Below are 17,045 nucleotides of genomic sequence, written 5' to 3' on the forward strand. Positions count from 1 at the left end.
TAAATTAATAGATACTAGTTTTAAGTATTTATTTAATTTAAATATAATATAATTAAATAAATATTATATATCAACAATTATTAATTACAGAAATATTTAATTTTCTATTCTTTCTATTTCGTATTATTACATGAAATTAATATTATTTTAGACATCTAGGTACCTGACTTCATTTAAACATTTCGGATATCAAAATATTTACTTTTTCAGAACAGATATAAAATTAAAAGAAATTATGTTTTACTGCATATATTCACAAAACATCCTGAATACTAAAATCTCATACCGAAATATGTATTTATCTATGTGTTGTAGGAAAATGAAATTTATACTTTGACCACTTATTATCATTGCTATTAGTGTTATTTACAGTCTTTAGTATTCGATTATTGGAATATTCATAACTACTTTGTAAGTGATTATCGCAAAAAAAAATTGAATATACATAATTTCATTCATTCATTGCAATAGACTAGTACTTTCTGAGTTATGAAACGATTGACCTCTATTATCATCATTGCATTGCACTACGTATTTCGATCAGTTTATAGCTTGTATGAGACATCTAACAGAGATACAGACTTATTTCTGTCAAAGGAAATGGGCACGGTAAATATAAAACAGGTTGATACACTGAGTTCGAGCTATTAAAGGGTAAGCTTTCCAAATTTGGATCACATCGGTAAACATTTTTTAATCTATATTGATAATGAACCATATTTAACCCCTCACACTCCAAAAAAATATTATAGCAAATAACCTTATGTAAATAATATTATTTGCTGCTAAATAAGAATACCAAAATAATATATATCACAATAAAATACGAAATCTGTTTCGAATCATTTGATTTATACGTTTATATCAATATTTCAAGTCGCGTTTTTATTAATTATTCAAAGCTTGTTGTTTTATTTTAACGGGATATTTATAGATGATAAATGATTCTTCGTAAATAGAAACCTTCGACGTAAAACACTATTTTCTTAAAATTTTTAGCTTTTTGCGATACACAGGGTCTTTCATTCAAATGTTTGTCTTTTAGTTTTGCTCAATACATTTTTTTTTAACTTCTAGTGTTTTAAAACTATAATTTTAAAGTGACTTTACGTTTAACCGTTGAACAGCGGAGGCTGGATTAATCAAAACCCAAACTTACAAAACATACAAGGATACTAATCTAAAGTCAAATGTATGATTTTCAAATGAAAGAGATTTATATGTATATTGGAAGAGTAATTTTTAAAGAAACAGTGTAAAATTTAGAAATTGGAAATAATATAAAATACATAATTAAATTGAAATTGTAGCTTTCCCCATGGTCCGCCATCCAAGGGTTAACAAATGTTGTCTAATACCCATCATTTCAAGTAGGTACTTACTTAATACAAATATTTTTAATGTTGAGAATTTAAGCACCACTCAAAATCATATTATAACGCAGAAACATGTCCGTGAGTGACGCTGAGACGTTGTACGCATGCTCGAAAACAAGGCAGAAAAATATTATGTGTGTACTCTTACAATGATAGTATAGTAAAACCCTTATTAAGGGACACTTTTTAAGGGATACATAAAAACTAATTACGTCATCATTGTGGGTGCTTCGACTACTTTTTCTTTGATTACTTTCTTTGTAAAAATTTACTGCGCATGTCTATCTCTTACGATTTAGAGCTGTGCAAGGGTCAACGTTTCCATAAGATAATAGCGGATCCTGCGCAACAAATTGTCTAACAAATCAAATTGATGCATTTTTGAAAGTGAGGGACACTTTTTAAGGGATACATAAAAACTAATTACGTCATCATTGAAAGTGCTGCAGTTGCTTTTTATTTGATTACTTTTTCTGTAAAAATTTACTGCGCATGTCTATCTCTTACGGTTTAGGACTGCGGAGGGGGTCAAGGTTTTCATGAGATAATCGCGGATCCGGCGCAACAAATTTTCCCACAAATCAAATTGATGAATTTTTACAACACAATGTAGTTTACAACGAAGTTTTTAATTAAAAGTTTCATTTGGTTTAATATCATGGAATTGGAGCTTCGGGTGGATGGTGGGCAAAGTCAAATTTATATTTTAACTGATTTATATTTTAACTGATTAATTCCCCGTGCATAGCACGGGACGTTCCACTAGTATAAATGACGGTGAACTTGTAGAAAAGCTACTCCCCCTTCGATTTCGATGTTTTTTAAATATGTTGTAAAATACGATATTTTAAGCAACTCTTTTCCTCTAAGATATACAGGGTGATCTACAGCGAATTCTGACCTAACCTAATCTAGACGAATAAATAACAGAAAAAATAAAATTTTTAAAACCGCCAACATTAGTACGGATGGCAGACAATCTTGTAGTGCACAATGATCAATACCAATGTTGACAGAATATAATTTTTTTTGTTATTTATATGTTAGGTTAGGTTAGGTTATATTAAGATTCCGATCGCCTTTAGGCTGCTGGCCACATAATAGTCAACGTATTAAAGTACAAAGTAGCTTTTAATAATTCTTTTTAATTCTTTAAATGTATATTTCTAATTTTATGCAAATTTTGCATATCTGTAGTTTTTCCGCTTTCGGCAAGGAAAGCGCAGAAACGGTTCATCGTTGAACGCAGGAAGTGTGTTCCACCATTCGTTTAACCCGATTGCTTTAACTTTCACACGTCGTTTGTTTTATCACTCTTATATCTTGCCTGCACTCGTGAGACTGATTAAAAGCGAAACTGAATGTGCCCACGCATTCGTATTTTTTAATTGATATTTTAAATGAATTTTCTTGTTATCTATAACGACAATATTCATCTACTACCACCCATCCATCCATGCAGTGAACTGTTTCTTTCTTGAATGATGGTCGGTCATTGACCCTCGCAAAGCTATGCTCGTTGGCCAAAGCAGAAAACCGTTAGGGTAAAAGAAATACATGCATTAAAATCTGACTGTACGCTTATTTGCAGTTGTTGCAAAGAAAATGAGCTATAACATTGCAGAATAGATGGATAAATTTAGATCCAGCTTTTCAACGTTCCAACACTTTGCACCTAGGGGAGGGTTACCTTAATTGGTTCGTCGTCGGTGTTTTACCTACTACTGTAACTTGACGTGTATAAGGCAATTTGCGTCGTACAACGGGCAAAATACGGTTCTTAGGCTTAAAGCTATTTTCTCGTATTTCGAAAACATAAATAGCGACCTTTTCTCCCTTTACCCTCTATGTTTTCACTCTTTCCCTTTGCTTTGACCGCTGTTTTCCACTGCTAGTAGAAATTTATTATAACTTCCAAGATATTGTGGTTTTCCTGATTATAGTTAGAATGATCATTTCGTTATTTTCTTGTCTTAAACTGAAGGTGATTATTTTCAAAATTATTTTTAATACAGAGTGCAATGTGAAATTGTCAAAATTTAACAACATAAAATTAATAATGCTGAGAATAAGTGAACTTTTATCAAATTTTTCGTGATGATCTCTTAGTTATATGTCTTACTGGAATTTAAGTATTTGAAATAGTTTTAAGTATTAAGCAATTTATTTTCCAATAAAACTATTCAAGGACTTCTTTCTTCACGTATTTAATTTAATTGAAACTTGAAAGCACTTAAAAGAAGAAATCAAGACCTAAGATATAATTGTATTTATTAATTTACTGTAAATAAAAGTGACAAACAAGTGACATGTAAAGAGAAATTAAACAATCTAAATATTACAGACAAAAATATGTATTAAGTAAAGTCATGCTATTAGAAACAATATTAGAGATAACCAATAATCAATTTAATATAAAAAGTTATACATATTTATTAGACGAGGTATAAATTATAACAACCTGCAAATTGATGTAAAAATAATAAAAAGAATTTTAAGAAATATCCTAACGCTTTTAAGACATAGTTTTCTTCGTTCTTTTCTTTGCTCAAACAAAACGGTAATTCTTCTTTCCCGGGTATAACCATCGATCCATCGAAAACCGTAATTCTCGCTTTTCGATGGATGAACAAGTAACCTATTGCGCGTAGACAAACTAATCGTTAGAATGAAATATCAATATTTCAAAATCAAACAGAGTATAATATTAAGCTCTCTTTTATTGCAGCCTATATTAAATATTAATATTTCAATTACATAATGAAATATTTAGTAATTGATTTTCAATCAATAAATCGATAACATCAATCTATAACTCCTTTGGTGTGAATTTTGTCTGTTTTAAAAAGAAATCCTCAAACGTATCTTTTTTTTAATACAGATTTGAGAGTTACCTTTTCGCAAATTATGATACAATTTTATTTTAAGAAATATAAAATAGTGATAAAAGCAAACATAAAATATTAAAAAAAAGAAAACAGTATTTATGAAAATGTAATATAGATCCAAAAGAGGGACAGTAGGGTTAAAACGGATCATTGAAAACGATTATCGAAACGTATATGCCATCCCTATCAATTCGCGTCTAATGTAAACGAGAAATGATTTGTGACTTACTTCATATCACGAGGCAGAACCTTGCAGATGACGTACAGCTTCCGATGGAATCTGTATAGCACGGGTAGCAACGCCACAGCAAGCACGATCTGTGCGATCTTGTTAAATCCGGGAAACCCGAATCTGGTTGCGACCGCACCAAACATTGCACCGATGATCGCCAGGATTAACAGTAAAAGTCTGATGTCCATGTTCCAATGTCACCCACTCTATCCACCGAATTCTGCTACTTGTATTTTGAAACTGTGAAAGTTAGTACAAATATATATAGGTATATATATGTCTGATCGTGAGAATCTCTCTCTTGTCAGAGAATAGATAATTAGGACAATGATCCTTTCGTTTCTATTGAAAATTTCTTTAGGAATGTCAACCTACACAAGATACGATCGTTCACGAACGCGACTCTTAGAGAACCCTCTTTTCGCTTCGAACTTAAGACGAGCACTCTTTATGTTTCGAAATTACGTAAGGTAGCCACGGTATCGGTAGTAACATTATTTCTGAGCCGTACAAGTTACCACGATCAATACTTTGCATTTTAGGGATAGCCGAGCGACTGACATCTATCCGTTTGCGTATGAAAGCTAAAACGGGCTTGGTTCGTCGCTCCTTTGCTTCTTCTTTGTCAAATTAATATTCCGTACGCTTTAAAAATCTGCACGAAACTACAAGGTCAATCTCGGTTACGTTCCCGAAGCAAACAGGACGCCACTACTATGGACGGACGAGTTTAGCATTTGAGAATTGTATCACACAGTCTCTTTGTTACGAATCAGTCTCTTTGTCAAGAAGTTACGGAAGACTACTCTGTCCAAGAGAGCCAACAGCCTCTTTGTTTTAGAATCGCACGTGTTACGATCACTATCTTGTCTCGTATAGGGATAACATGAACTGCCACAACAACGATCGTATTTATACCTATACAATGTATCACGGTCAATATACACCACCTTTCAAAAACTGCATAATGCATTTTCTGCTGCAGTCTCTGAAATATCATTTGTTCGAAATTACACCAGATGCGAATATTAACTGATTGGTGGTTTAGCGAGGATACGAGCAGCCTATCAGTGCTTGTAGATTTGGAAAATTAAATAGAAACGCTAGGATCAATTTTGATGCATTTCGGAGTTGCACCTGGCACGAGCCAAGCATCTGCGTTACATATAGCGTTACTACAGGCGCAACGATCAATATCATTTTCTTATTTATTTAGCCAATCAATTTCTAAACTGATTTATTTATAACAAAATTGATATTTTGAATCTTATTTAATACTTTATGTCTCTTCATGGATATCACGATTGTTTGACAGAGGAACATACACGAGACTCTACTGCAAAGAAATTCCTTTACGCTATTCAAGAGAAAACACGTTTCTTTTACTTTTTTTCAAATTGCACGTGGAGCAAAACGATCGGTACCTTGCTCGTTAATGGAGAGTCGCGCAACACCCACGTTAGACGATCCTTCGTTGACTAAAAATTGTTCGTAACAGAATGCAATCAATATTCCACGAGTTCGAAACGGGAATCATTAACTGTCCACGGTAACACCGACAGCATAAGCAGCCGGCGAAGCGACCAACTGAACAGAAGCACGGCACCGCGGTTCCTTCCTCGTCGCTTTACAATTGCGCCACCACGGCAGAATTATTCGCGTACGATAGTGTGTTCGGAGTAGTAGAAAATCGAAGTTTTATTTTAACGGGACCCTCTCCTACCAACCGCTTTTTCCTCCAGCTGTTACACTGCCGAGCCAGTCACTAAGCATGCTCAGCTACTGCGGAATCTTGTATTTTATTTTATTTTATTTTATTTTATTTTATTTCATTTCATTTTATTTTATTTTATTTTATTTTACTACGGATCTGCTATAATCTATAGAATAGACCAGCCAACTTTTATAGGAGTTTCTACCGTACGATCTGAAATACCGACCTCTTGCAAAACCTCGTTTTGTTGCGCTCTCTACGTTTAAGTACTGTGATTAAGAATTACGTTGCACAGTCGGAAAGAATTTCTAAAAAATAAGAAAAAAAGTGAGGGTTTAATACACAGTTAGGAGTATGTGAAGTATTTAAAATGGTAAAAATGATCTGAGTACAAATACTTATTGAAGTCTAGGATTTTTTCGTATGAAATGTCTTTTTAATATTTTTTGAAAGATTTTATTAAAACTGTGTACTTTGTCGGGTGTTAATCAAAACGGTTTTTATTTTTTGCAAAAAAGTATTATGATATTTGGGTCGAAAATTAATTACTTTGAAAGATATCTTACGGAGAAACCATTGTGCTCTCCCACTCATCCCCTAAATATCTTTTAAACTAATCAATTTTTGACCCAAGTATCTTAATACTTTTTTATAGCGAGTAATAAGATGTGAGATAACAAGAAATTGATCTTGAAGTCTTTGGAACACTTATTCCGGGACCGACACATGCATCGTAATGATTTTTTCTAATGACATTTTTCTCTATCTTCTACGATTTTAGAGCTATAACTTGAACCAGTTACATGTAACATCCTGTATACAACAAATAAGCCTTGTATAAGTAAACAATTGTAAAAAGGTACTTTTAAACTAATCCTACAACGAAAGGTTAAAGAACTTGAATTAAAATTATAACATTGCCTGAAATATTTGGTTTTTATAAAACTTTGTTAATTGAATTTTTGAAATAAGGGTCCAATAAGATTTTTGAATAACTACGTATTTGTTTTTTTTCTCTTCTTGTACATCCAATAACTTAATTTATCTTACAATTTATATAAAACGCAAGTAATATGATATAAAGATTAGGCAGAATCGCGTATTTCCTACGGTTTCACTTTAACATTGCATCCTCCTACCATGTTCTTATCTTGCTTCCTGTATATTATACTCGATCTGCACACATCTATGACACAGAATATTAAAATTAGCATAAATATATATTGAAAAGCAAAGTAACAAATTTTGTGTTACGGAATCTAATTATGAAACATGTAATTAACTAATACTCTACTTTGTATTATACACTTACCATAGATTTGTATCAGACAGCGCACAAAGAAATGGCAGTCGAACCGTGAAAGATGGTCGGATTCTTCATCTATCTTTTTTTTGCAAGAGGATCGTCGAGAGGATGTCGTGCGTAAATAATGGTAGAAGATGATGGATAACTAACGAAAAGAGAAAAAGAAAATAAGAAAAAATTTAGAAATGAAGAGAATCCTGCTTAATAGATTAAAACTAGTTGAAGTTGTTAAACTGGTGATTCTTCAAAGCTATTGACTTATAAATTTGACGCGCTCTGCGTCAGATCCGGTGAAACATCATTGTGCATAGAAGTAACGTGTTCGGTACTAAAAGCGTAGAAGTAAAATACAGGGTATTTCATGCAAGTAGATCAAGCTATAGCTCTAAAATGGATATAAGATAGAACAAAATGTCATGAAGAAAAATTAAATGGTGTCGGATGAAGCATCGCATGATGCGTATGTTGGTTACGGAAGTAAAGGTGTTTCAAAGATTTCAAGGTTATTCTTACTTTTTTAAACATATTTTTTAAGCATATTCTCTATTACATACAAAAAAGTATTAAGATACTTGGATCGAAAATTCATCAGTTCAAAATGTATCTTAGGGAAAGACCTGTAGTCTCTTCCTGTCTCTCCTTAAAATATCTTTTGAATTAATCAGTTTCCCATGCAAGTACCTTGGTACTTTTTCATAGAGAATAAAAAAAACGCTTTGACTGACGTCAGAAGAAGTACACAATCCCAATAGAATTTTTTCAATTGAAATTGTGTATTTTTGTGTATTCTGAACATTCTATGTAAAAAAGTATTAAGATGCAATATCAAAAAAACTATAAATTCCTGAGGTATTTCAAATTTTTCTTTGAGGAATATTTAGTATAAATTTAGTAGCATATATGTATGGGAGAGGAAAAGGAAGTTCAGTACACTCACACTATCAATCTGGTCACAGAATCTTTATTATCTATGTTTCACCACTTTTAATACATATTTTAATGTTAAGTTTTAACAGATCACATGTGTTACTATACCACATTGATTATTATCTAATGAAAAAGAGATATGATAAGACATGGTAACATACTTTAGTTCAATCTGAAATGATCATTAATTTCAAACATATTTATAAAATATTTTTTCAGTAAAAATGTTTAGATCCATGATTGTAAAATTATTGCATGATTGAACACAACGTAATTGTTACTTTGTACAATGATTAATTATTCCATCACATAGCTATATGTAATAGATGTACAATGATTTCAACACGAATTATTTCTATTGTTTTACTAGAACTGTACTGTCAAACAATTTAAGCATAAAAGATAAATAAATGGAAAAGAACATACAATTCTACCTTAAAAATAAGCACCATCAGCATTTCACTGAAACTTAATCTGTATATATTAATACTCTGAATATTTCGTAAAAATGCAGTAATTCTTAAATCACATAAGCTATATATAGTCAGCTTGCTGTTGAATTAACTTTCTTAAAATGTTAAACAGTAATTAATATATTTTATTTTTATTATAGATTTACTGATTCAGAGCTAAGATAGGACATGATGGGAAGACTTAACATTCTGAAAGTGAATTTAGGTATATTTAAAAATAAATAATTATTGTTGAATTAGGTTGTAAAGAAATAATAGTTAGATGGTAATATAAGGTTTGCAGGAATTAAACAGAGGAATTACCTATTTTTGCTTAGCTGGATACAATTTTTATACATTGATCTACTGATGGCAAATATTCTAAAATAATAATAAATTCCTTTCATTTAATTTTGCGAACTTTTCTGATATGTTTCAACATCAACTAAATTCAAAATATCAAACTCTATAATATTTTTTCCTGCAAACTGTCCAAACACACCACTTGATATGCTACGTTTAACAACTGTAAAGTAAAAATAAAGAAATTAGTATAGCAAAAAATATTATGTGATTATTATTAAATGCTTTAATAACTGACCATTTGAATTGACTTTTGTTAACATGTATGTTGGTAAATCTTGACATTCACGGGCTATATATGTACCAACCACTGATAAATCTGTAATCGGTGGTGTTACTACTTTCATTGTTTCACGTACAATTTCTGTGTCTACTTCATAATAACCTGAAACAATTATAAATATACAATACTTATATTAATATAAGATAATTTAAAAAAAAATATCTCTTCCATAAACCTAATTATATTTACCATTGTATATTTTTCGAAGAAGATCATACATGTTGCGTGGTGGTAGAACTGTTTTGCGATTTAGTGGCATAACAAAACAGCATCGCCCGTCAACATCAATAATGCCAGTTTTATTCTACAGCAAAATGAAATATAAATTCAAAGCTGTAATTTATTATATAAAATGTTATTTACAGTATCTCCTAATTTATTAAACTTACAATGTTGAAATCATGTATGAACCTGCCTTGACGACCACCACGGAAGTCAGGCACATCAATTTTCTCATAATGTTCATTTTCCAAATCAAATTCAAATTGTTCATTGAAGAAACTACTTATATTGCCATCAAAATTTTTTTCAATACTCATTACTTCCTGCTGTTCATCTTTTATTGAACTTCTTAAAAGCAAATCTAAATCTGCCATCAAACTTTGTTGAGCAGCACTTTCAGCATAAGATGCTTTATTCGAATTATCGTATGGAATGCTGTACCATCCTGTTCTAAATCTATGCATTTGTGTTCGAGCATACTGCCTATATATATATAAACCTCCAATTACTCCAATGATAAGAATCATCAATGCAACAAGGAACAGTGAAAATGTTGCTGTAACATGAATATGATGTATGCTTCTTCGTGAAACAAAAAAATGACCTCCTACATCAGACTTTTGACGTTGTGCTTCTGGATCTCTCTTTGAAGTTTCCTATTTAGAAAAACATTTATTCATAGAAAGAAAATTTTAACTGAGACAATTAAAATTTAAATTAACACTAGATTGTTAATTATTAACTAAAACTGTTAAATATATATTTATTTTAGAATTGAAAAAAATTGCACTGACAAGAAAATTCATAAATCAATATCATAATAATCATAACAATAACAATGACATTGTGATAATGCTGAATACATGTAATAATCTATTATCAAATGACACTGTAAAATATGCTTTATACACGTTATCTTTTTACTGCCAATGAGTAATAATAATAACAATTATGATGATGAATTTATATACTTTAGAATAGCATTCAATAGAAATAAAAATTCGGTCACGTAATTGATCGAGGACTACATATATGTTTATTTATGAACAGCAAAGTATATTCAAAATATATAAAAAACTTTTTTTATCAATTATTCTTTTTTAAAGTTGATGAAAATTGTTTGAAAGAAATGCTAACCCCAGCATTTTCTTCAACAAACAACGCTTGCTCCTTTTTGTCCGTCTTCTTCTCGGTAAGGGCCTTTGTGATAATCGTCATCTTGATGGATGTTTTGACTTCAGTTCGCTCTTAATTCAAGTATCAGTACACCTTCTGCACGATAGCCGTGCGTTAGGATGTATAATTTTAACTAACGATTATCGCACTTCAAACGAATGTTTGAAAGTAACACAATACGTACGCAGGTAAAACAAACTACAGCTCACAAACTTTTCAGATGAACTGCATACATACAAATGCAGTCGAGATTGATCGGTGACAACCGCGCCCTCATTGCACTAATAAATACGATGTGCGCCTGCGTCAACTCTGAACAAACGGTATAGTCCACTGTTTTCCAGTGATGATCTTATGTATGTATATATATATATACTTTGTATATAGTCCATATATGTATATGTACGTTATTTTAAAGACATTTTTATCATATTCCAGAAAGCATAAGAAACTTATGCTGTATTACTATTATTTAATGTTTCCCTATGTCCATTTATATTTCCTACGTTCTTTATAACGGTATGTATTAATATAACATGGATCAAGCACAGAGTACTGTTAAGGATAGTAAATTAGAAAATGTAGAACATAAAAATAAATATTTACTTAAGAACGAAGAGATAATCGATAAGCAATCAGAACTTGATCATAATGAGTTAGTTAAATTAACGAAAGAGGCAATTGATAATATAATAGAAAGTGATCCGCTGTTCTCTGGTTTACCGTCGGATGTTACGGTTGAAGAACTTAAAGCTCAAATTGCAGTTGCACAAGGGCAAGCAATAACTTTGTATTTGAATCGTGGAGAACTACCAAAACTTGGGATTGTGGTAACATTATTTCGTATAAATTTTTTTGTTTTCCTCATTACAAAAGTTACACTACATTATATAATTATTTAAAAACACTTTCTTCACGTTCAGGTGCCTCCTCACAACACTACAGTTTTGAATCTCAAGAAAGCTATCAAGCGTCACACAAATTTATCTTTGAAAAGAGAGAATGTTAAGAAGAAAATAAGTTGGACACATATTTGGAAAAAATATCATTTGTGCTTTGATAATGTAAAACTGATAAATGATAATGAAAACATCAAAGCTTATGGAGTTACAAATAAAGCAGAATTATATTACGTTAAGAAGCGCAGAGAGAAAAATAAATTCATAAAGAATACTTAGTTTCTATACAAAAGATTAAATATATAAATATTTTTAATTTTTATAAATTATAATAGTGTATATTTTATAAAACATGCTACAATATTATTAAAATTTACATTTATTTTTCATATCCACGCACTAATAACATGTCCTTTTCTGGTTTTAGAATTTCACACTTTAGATGTGGATTAACATCTTCTAACATTAAACAAGTTAACTCGAATGCTGCAGAATTATAAAAGTCTGTCACAAACAATTGCTTTAAGTTGGGCATTTTGTATAAAGCCTCTAATCCTCTTTCTGTTACATTCTTACATTCTGATATATCAAGATATTCTAATGTTGGATATTCTCCAGCTATTTTATCTATACTCCAATCATTAACTGTGTTACAACCTCTTAAGATCAGCCATTTAAGGTAATGTAAACGAGATATGACATAAAAATTTTCATATTCTAAAGGATATCCTCTTAAATCTAATCCTTCTAAAACAAAGTCTGGTTGATATTCTTTTGGAAAATTAGCAATTTCAATTGTATTAGAGTTATCGATCCAGTCATTTTGATTTGTAAACTTCACTCTGCCACCACTCATTATCACAAATTTAGCCGATGCTAAATCAGGACCTAATGCTTGATTTCTCTCATACCTATATTTTTGTAACTTTTCTCTAAGTTGTACTTTATAATGTTTCCACCAGCGTATCCAATTATATGTAAAAAAATTATGTATCTCAGGTGCAGTAGGGTTAAAATACAGCATACTTAGTGGCCCACTATTCGTTTGCTTCTTGAATTTAGCTTTCTCTTCATCTTCAACATAAAGATCAATCGTATCCTGTCGTTTGCGTAGGTATTTTACTAAGTAATCGATACTATTCTTATCGTTGTAAAATAACCGTGCAGTATTATTACATATTTTATTACGATGAGTAAGACATTCAAAAATTTGTTTAGCCGTAACATGCGTAGAATACTGAAACATTTTCGTTAAAAAATTATTGTGCAACATTTTGTACGAGTGCAACATACTTTACACATAAATTAAACAATTCTTGTAGTATGTGATACTACTTCATTCATTAATAATTAAATTCACTGTTTATCATAATATAATTAGTTAAACCATCATTTAAAAACAAAATATTTCACGAATCACCATGCACATAAGGTACACGTGTATCCTATAATATACATATATGTATATGTTTGTATGTGTATGTATAAGTACTTATGTATTTTCGGCCCTAGTGTATTATTGGTTGAACATCACTAATTAGGCTTGCTTGTGTAAAACTAGAGAGAAGGCCGGTGTGCTTACATGTATGTATAGTAGTTACTAGTAACAAATCTATTATACCGCGTTTATTTGAAAAAATTACGAATCATAAGCAGGTAAGTGAAACATACAAAAATATAATTTGAACATTTTATTTAAAAATAATCAGAATAGAAAAAGTACTGACACAGTATTAATATGATTGAATGTTTAAAAATAAGTATATGTATATAACATTTGAACGAATGTCAATTGTCGATGCTAGCGACAGTGTCAAGCAGTCAAGGTGTCAAGTAGGTGACAGTAATCAATTTGTTTTGTTCGATGAAGATATCGACAAAGGTTTTCCCCGACAGATACCTACTAAAAATGAAATATATCGCTTAATTTATTTGTACTACCGTTTTTAAATTAATACGAGGTATAAGAAAATAAAAATTTAATAGAATATGCATTTGTGAACTGTATAACTTTTTGTGTGCAATAACATACTAAAGACAAAAGTAATATAATATTTATTAAAAACATTAATTTAATAACTATATTTTAATTGTTGGTACCAATTCATTTGGGTTTATATAAGAATTGTTTATTATTTTGCAATTTATTAAAAGACCGACAAGATGATGGAAGATATGCAAGAAGAGGTTAGTATTCACTTTTTTCTTGGTATATTTTCACTAACTTAAAATTTTTTAAATGTACCAATAATACAGTTTCAAAATTTGTTTAAGTATCTGAAGTATGTCTTTTATTTAGTTGGTAAATTTATTATCTTTATGTTAAAAATGCAAGTTAAAGAAATATTTATACATTTTAATTAATGTTTTATTGTTTTAGATCCAATTTGTGGTTGATGATGTAAGCAAAATTATTAAAGAAGCAATCGAAGTATCCATTGGTGGAAATACTTATCAACATAATAAAGTAAATCAATGGGCATCAAATGTTGTTGAAGGATGCTTGGGTAATCTGACGAAACTTCAGAAACCATACAAATATATTGGTGAGTATTGCTATGTTCAAAAACAAATCAATGCCTTAGTACACATCAGTAATATACAAAAAATTAAATTCCTTAATTTTGCTTGTTTAAAATTTTCTTAGTTACCTGTACCATTATGCAGAAGAATGGAGCAGGATTGCATACAGCAAGCTCATGTTTTTGGGATAATGCTACTGATGGAAGTTGTACAGTACGTTGGGAAAACAAGACAATGTATTGTATTGTTTCCGTATTTGGCTTGGCAATTTAATTGATATTAGTGTATTAACAGCTTTTGACAAATATTAAAGAAAAGTACCAAACTTCTGTTTAACATGTTGCATAAATTATAGCAAGTACGATATAGAAAATATGATATCTATTTTTCACAATAGCTTCTTTCTTTTACTAATATTATGTATTTTTTATATTGCAAATACACTATGCTTGAAATACTAATTATTGTATTTGTTAATTGTAGTATTTATAGTAAGTTTATTAACTGAAAATTAATATTAAAAGAATTTATTTTATTGTATGTTTCATATAAAGGATATTATTTATTTACACTTATGTTTGACATGAGAATGTTACTGCATTTTAATTTTTACAGTACTTAATGATAGTTGATCATATATTTCACATAAAATAAAAATACACAGTCATGTATTGATTGATGTATATTAAGTTGCAAAATATATGAATATTTTTTGTAAATGAACACAAAATATGTGTATGTTTTTGATCTTTAGTAGTGATTATTCCAACTGGAATTGGAACTTGATAATTATGTAATATTGCATATATGTTTGAAAATAAAATTTAATAAATTATCAGCAATATTTCAAATAACGTAAATTATAATCATTATTCCATAGTATTTTATAGTTCCGATATCTTGGTTAAAAAATCCTCGTCAACAGTTAAATCTTCGTCTAATAGGACCATATTAACGTTTAAACTGTCGCCAAATTCATCGTCTATATATAGGTCTTCAACAGTGCTGTCAGGAACATCCTGTAAACATGTTTCATATAAAAGACAAATAATAATTTAATATTATATATAGGTTATTAATATATTATTAATATATAATCGAAATTAATTCTTAAATTATGTAATGTTCAGATAAATGATGTCATAAAATATCGATAAAAAAAAATTAAAAAAAAAGAACAACTTTAACCAGCAGTTGCTTATACATATACAAGGTGTCCCATGCAACTGACGACCAGTAAAGCTGTAGCTCTAAAATGGTATACAATAGAAAAGAATATTAGAAAAAATTAAACGGTATCAAATGGAGCATCACATAATGTACGTGTCAATTCTAGAAGTGGAGGTTTAGCACAGATTTCGTCTAATTAAACTTTTGTCTATTTTCCATTATTTTAAAACTATACCTTGGCCGAGTTGCATGGAGCATTCTGTATAAAGTATATCATTGTTCATGAAGTACTTACCCCTCTGCGTATTGGTAATTTCCCTAAAGCTGAGTTATTCATTGATCTCAATTGGTTCAATGCTGCTGGTAAAGAACGTCTTCTTGGTAAAGCATTGTGATGACACGACTTACAATTTTTGTTTTTCGAACTATCATTTAGAAACATCAAATTAAAATCCTTCACCTCGTTTTCCTTTACTTCTCTCCGATCATCAACACTACTTTGATCTATTGTGGATGTTTGTACAGTTCCTTCAATATTGCTTGTTTCATCATTTCTAAATTCTCTGTCCGACTTTATATCATTACATGAGTTATTAAATTCGCTCGACACTTCAGCAATTGATTCGCAGATAAAACTTCTGTTGTAAGATGCATCATAGGAACAATTGGATTTTTCTCGACTATTAATACTGATAGTAACTTCGTTTCCAGACTTTTGTTGGACTTCGTTACTGGTCATATTGTTTTTATTGAACAGAAACGATTCGTCCTTTGCTGTATCTCTTTCAATTATTCTAATTTTTTCGTTATCTCTATTTATTCGTAAATTGTATAAGTCTTCGAAGATAGATTTGCAGGATTGGCCATTGTCCATTGTGTCTTCAAACTCTTGAAAAGACTTAAATGGAGGAGATGGACAGGATTCATCGGTGTTCGGTGTGACGGAGCGTACAATCTTCGTAGCTCGATCCAAGGCGTCTTTTAAAACTTGTAATGGTTTACTCCGAGGACTTATAGTTTCCATCGAATCGCTTGGATTTCCGGAAATCTGAGTTAATATTTCTTGGTTGTTTTCGGTTTCAGCAGCTAATTATTGTATAAAAAATGAGGAATGATTATAATCATTTGTATACAAATATCACAGTACTACTATATTTGGAGAGGAGGGGGGATTTAATGACAATTTTTTATTTGCAATACGTTCGCTGTGATCTTGACGATAGGTGTACGACATTTGTGTCACATTCAATTAATATTAAAACTTTGACGGCATCAGTCACGAATTTATATGTATACAGTGTTCCACTTAACTAAGCCAAGTTATGTCTCTAAAATGATATAAGATAAAAAGAAATGTCATTTGAAAAAATGAAATGTCGTCGAATGGAGCATCACTAGTGGAAGCGCTTCAAAGATTTCAGTCATCTTCATCTCTTTAAATGGAATTGTGTACCATATTATATACCAATCGAAATATTTTTAATTCTCTACAAAAAAGTAATAAGGCACTTGAA

The 17,045-nt window shown here is 30.4% G+C and overlaps 6 protein-coding genes across 10 annotated transcripts in view; 2 read left to right on the forward strand and 4 right to left on the reverse strand.

Moving 5' to 3' along the window:
* The window catches only part of LOC114876212 (long-chain fatty acid transport protein 4-like), a 38,241-nt gene extending 32,066 nt beyond the window's left edge, over window positions 1-6,175 (reverse strand). Inside the window, exons 1-2 of one of the 2 annotated variants that reach the window (XM_029187439.2) lie at window positions 5,921-6,175; window positions 4,494-4,736 (exon numbers count right to left, since the gene is read on the reverse strand). In XM_029187439.2, coding sequence (XP_029043272.1) covers window positions 4,494-4,684 — 191 coding nt within the window. In that variant the 5' untranslated portion in view covers window positions 4,685-4,736; window positions 5,921-6,175. Of the gene's footprint in view, window positions 1-4,493; window positions 4,737-4,871; window positions 5,368-5,920 lie in introns of those variants that run through there. The other variant, XM_029187441.2, reaches the window with a different exon arrangement.
* A 2,286-nt stretch (window positions 6,176-8,461) lies between these two features.
* Window positions 8,462-11,179, reverse strand: LOC114876208 (integral membrane protein 2B). 2 transcript variants are annotated; one of them, XR_003789342.2, is made up of 6 exons: window positions 10,901-11,179; window positions 9,931-10,419; window positions 9,731-9,845; window positions 9,497-9,643; window positions 9,220-9,421; window positions 8,462-9,105 (listed from the first exon to the last, which is right to left on the reverse strand). XR_003789342.2 is itself a non-coding variant. In XM_029187433.2 (5 exons), the coding sequence occupies exons 1-5, from the start codon at window positions 10,979-10,981 to the stop codon at window positions 9,303-9,305; spliced, it is 951 nt and encodes a 316-aa protein (XP_029043266.1). In that variant the 5' UTR covers window positions 10,982-11,179; the 3' UTR covers window positions 8,462-9,302. The 2 variants fall into 2 exon arrangements, 1 of the variants encoding a protein (XP_029043266.1); XM_029187433.2 differs by having other exon boundaries at window positions 8,462-9,421.
* A 23-nt stretch (window positions 11,180-11,202) lies between these two features.
* On the forward strand, window positions 11,203-12,178 carry LOC114876210 (U11/U12 small nuclear ribonucleoprotein 25 kDa protein). Its single transcript, XM_029187436.1, has 3 exons — window positions 11,203-11,295; window positions 11,378-11,769; window positions 11,863-12,178. The coding sequence occupies exons 2-3, from the start codon at window positions 11,476-11,478 to the stop codon at window positions 12,115-12,117; spliced, it is 549 nt and encodes a 182-aa protein (XP_029043269.1). The 5' UTR covers window positions 11,203-11,295; window positions 11,378-11,475; the 3' UTR covers window positions 12,118-12,178.
* Window positions 12,154-13,322, reverse strand: LOC114876209 (distal membrane-arm assembly complex protein 2). Its single transcript, XM_029187434.2, has one exon. It carries the CDS (start codon window positions 13,127-13,129, stop codon window positions 12,218-12,220), a length of 912 nt encoding a protein of 303 aa, XP_029043267.1. The 5' UTR covers window positions 13,130-13,322; the 3' UTR covers window positions 12,154-12,217.
* A 153-nt stretch (window positions 13,323-13,475) lies between these two features.
* On the forward strand, window positions 13,476-14,822 carry LOC114876211 (dynein light chain Tctex-type). Of its 2 annotated transcripts, none has more exons than XM_029187438.1 (4): window positions 13,476-13,494; window positions 13,993-14,025; window positions 14,219-14,384; window positions 14,486-14,822. In XM_029187438.1, exons 2-4 carry the CDS (start codon window positions 14,002-14,004, stop codon window positions 14,632-14,634), a joined length of 339 nt encoding a protein of 112 aa, XP_029043271.1. In that variant the 5' UTR covers window positions 13,476-13,494; window positions 13,993-14,001; the 3' UTR covers window positions 14,635-14,822. The 2 variants fall into 2 exon arrangements, with proteins under 2 accessions (XP_029043271.1, XP_029043270.1); XM_029187437.2 differs by lacking the exon at window positions 13,476-13,494 and adding an exon at window positions 13,620-13,799.
* A 50-nt stretch (window positions 14,823-14,872) lies between these two features.
* The window catches only part of LOC114876207, a 34,519-nt gene continuing 32,346 nt past the window's right edge, over window positions 14,873-17,045 (reverse strand). For both annotated transcript variants that reach the window (XM_029187431.2, XM_029187432.2), the window contains 2 exons: window positions 15,827-16,617; window positions 14,873-15,380 (listed from right to left, as the gene is read on the reverse strand). In XM_029187431.2, the coding sequence (XP_029043264.1) occupies window positions 15,246-15,380; window positions 15,827-16,617 (926 nt within the window). In that variant the 3' untranslated portion in view covers window positions 14,873-15,245. The remainder of the gene's footprint in view (window positions 15,381-15,826; window positions 16,618-17,045) is intronic.

This window comes from Osmia bicornis, chromosome 2 (assembly GCF_907164935.1).
Source record: "Osmia bicornis bicornis chromosome 2, iOsmBic2.1, whole genome shotgun sequence".
In the NCBI taxonomy this organism is placed as follows: Eukaryota; Metazoa; Arthropoda; class Insecta; order Hymenoptera; family Megachilidae; genus Osmia; species Osmia bicornis.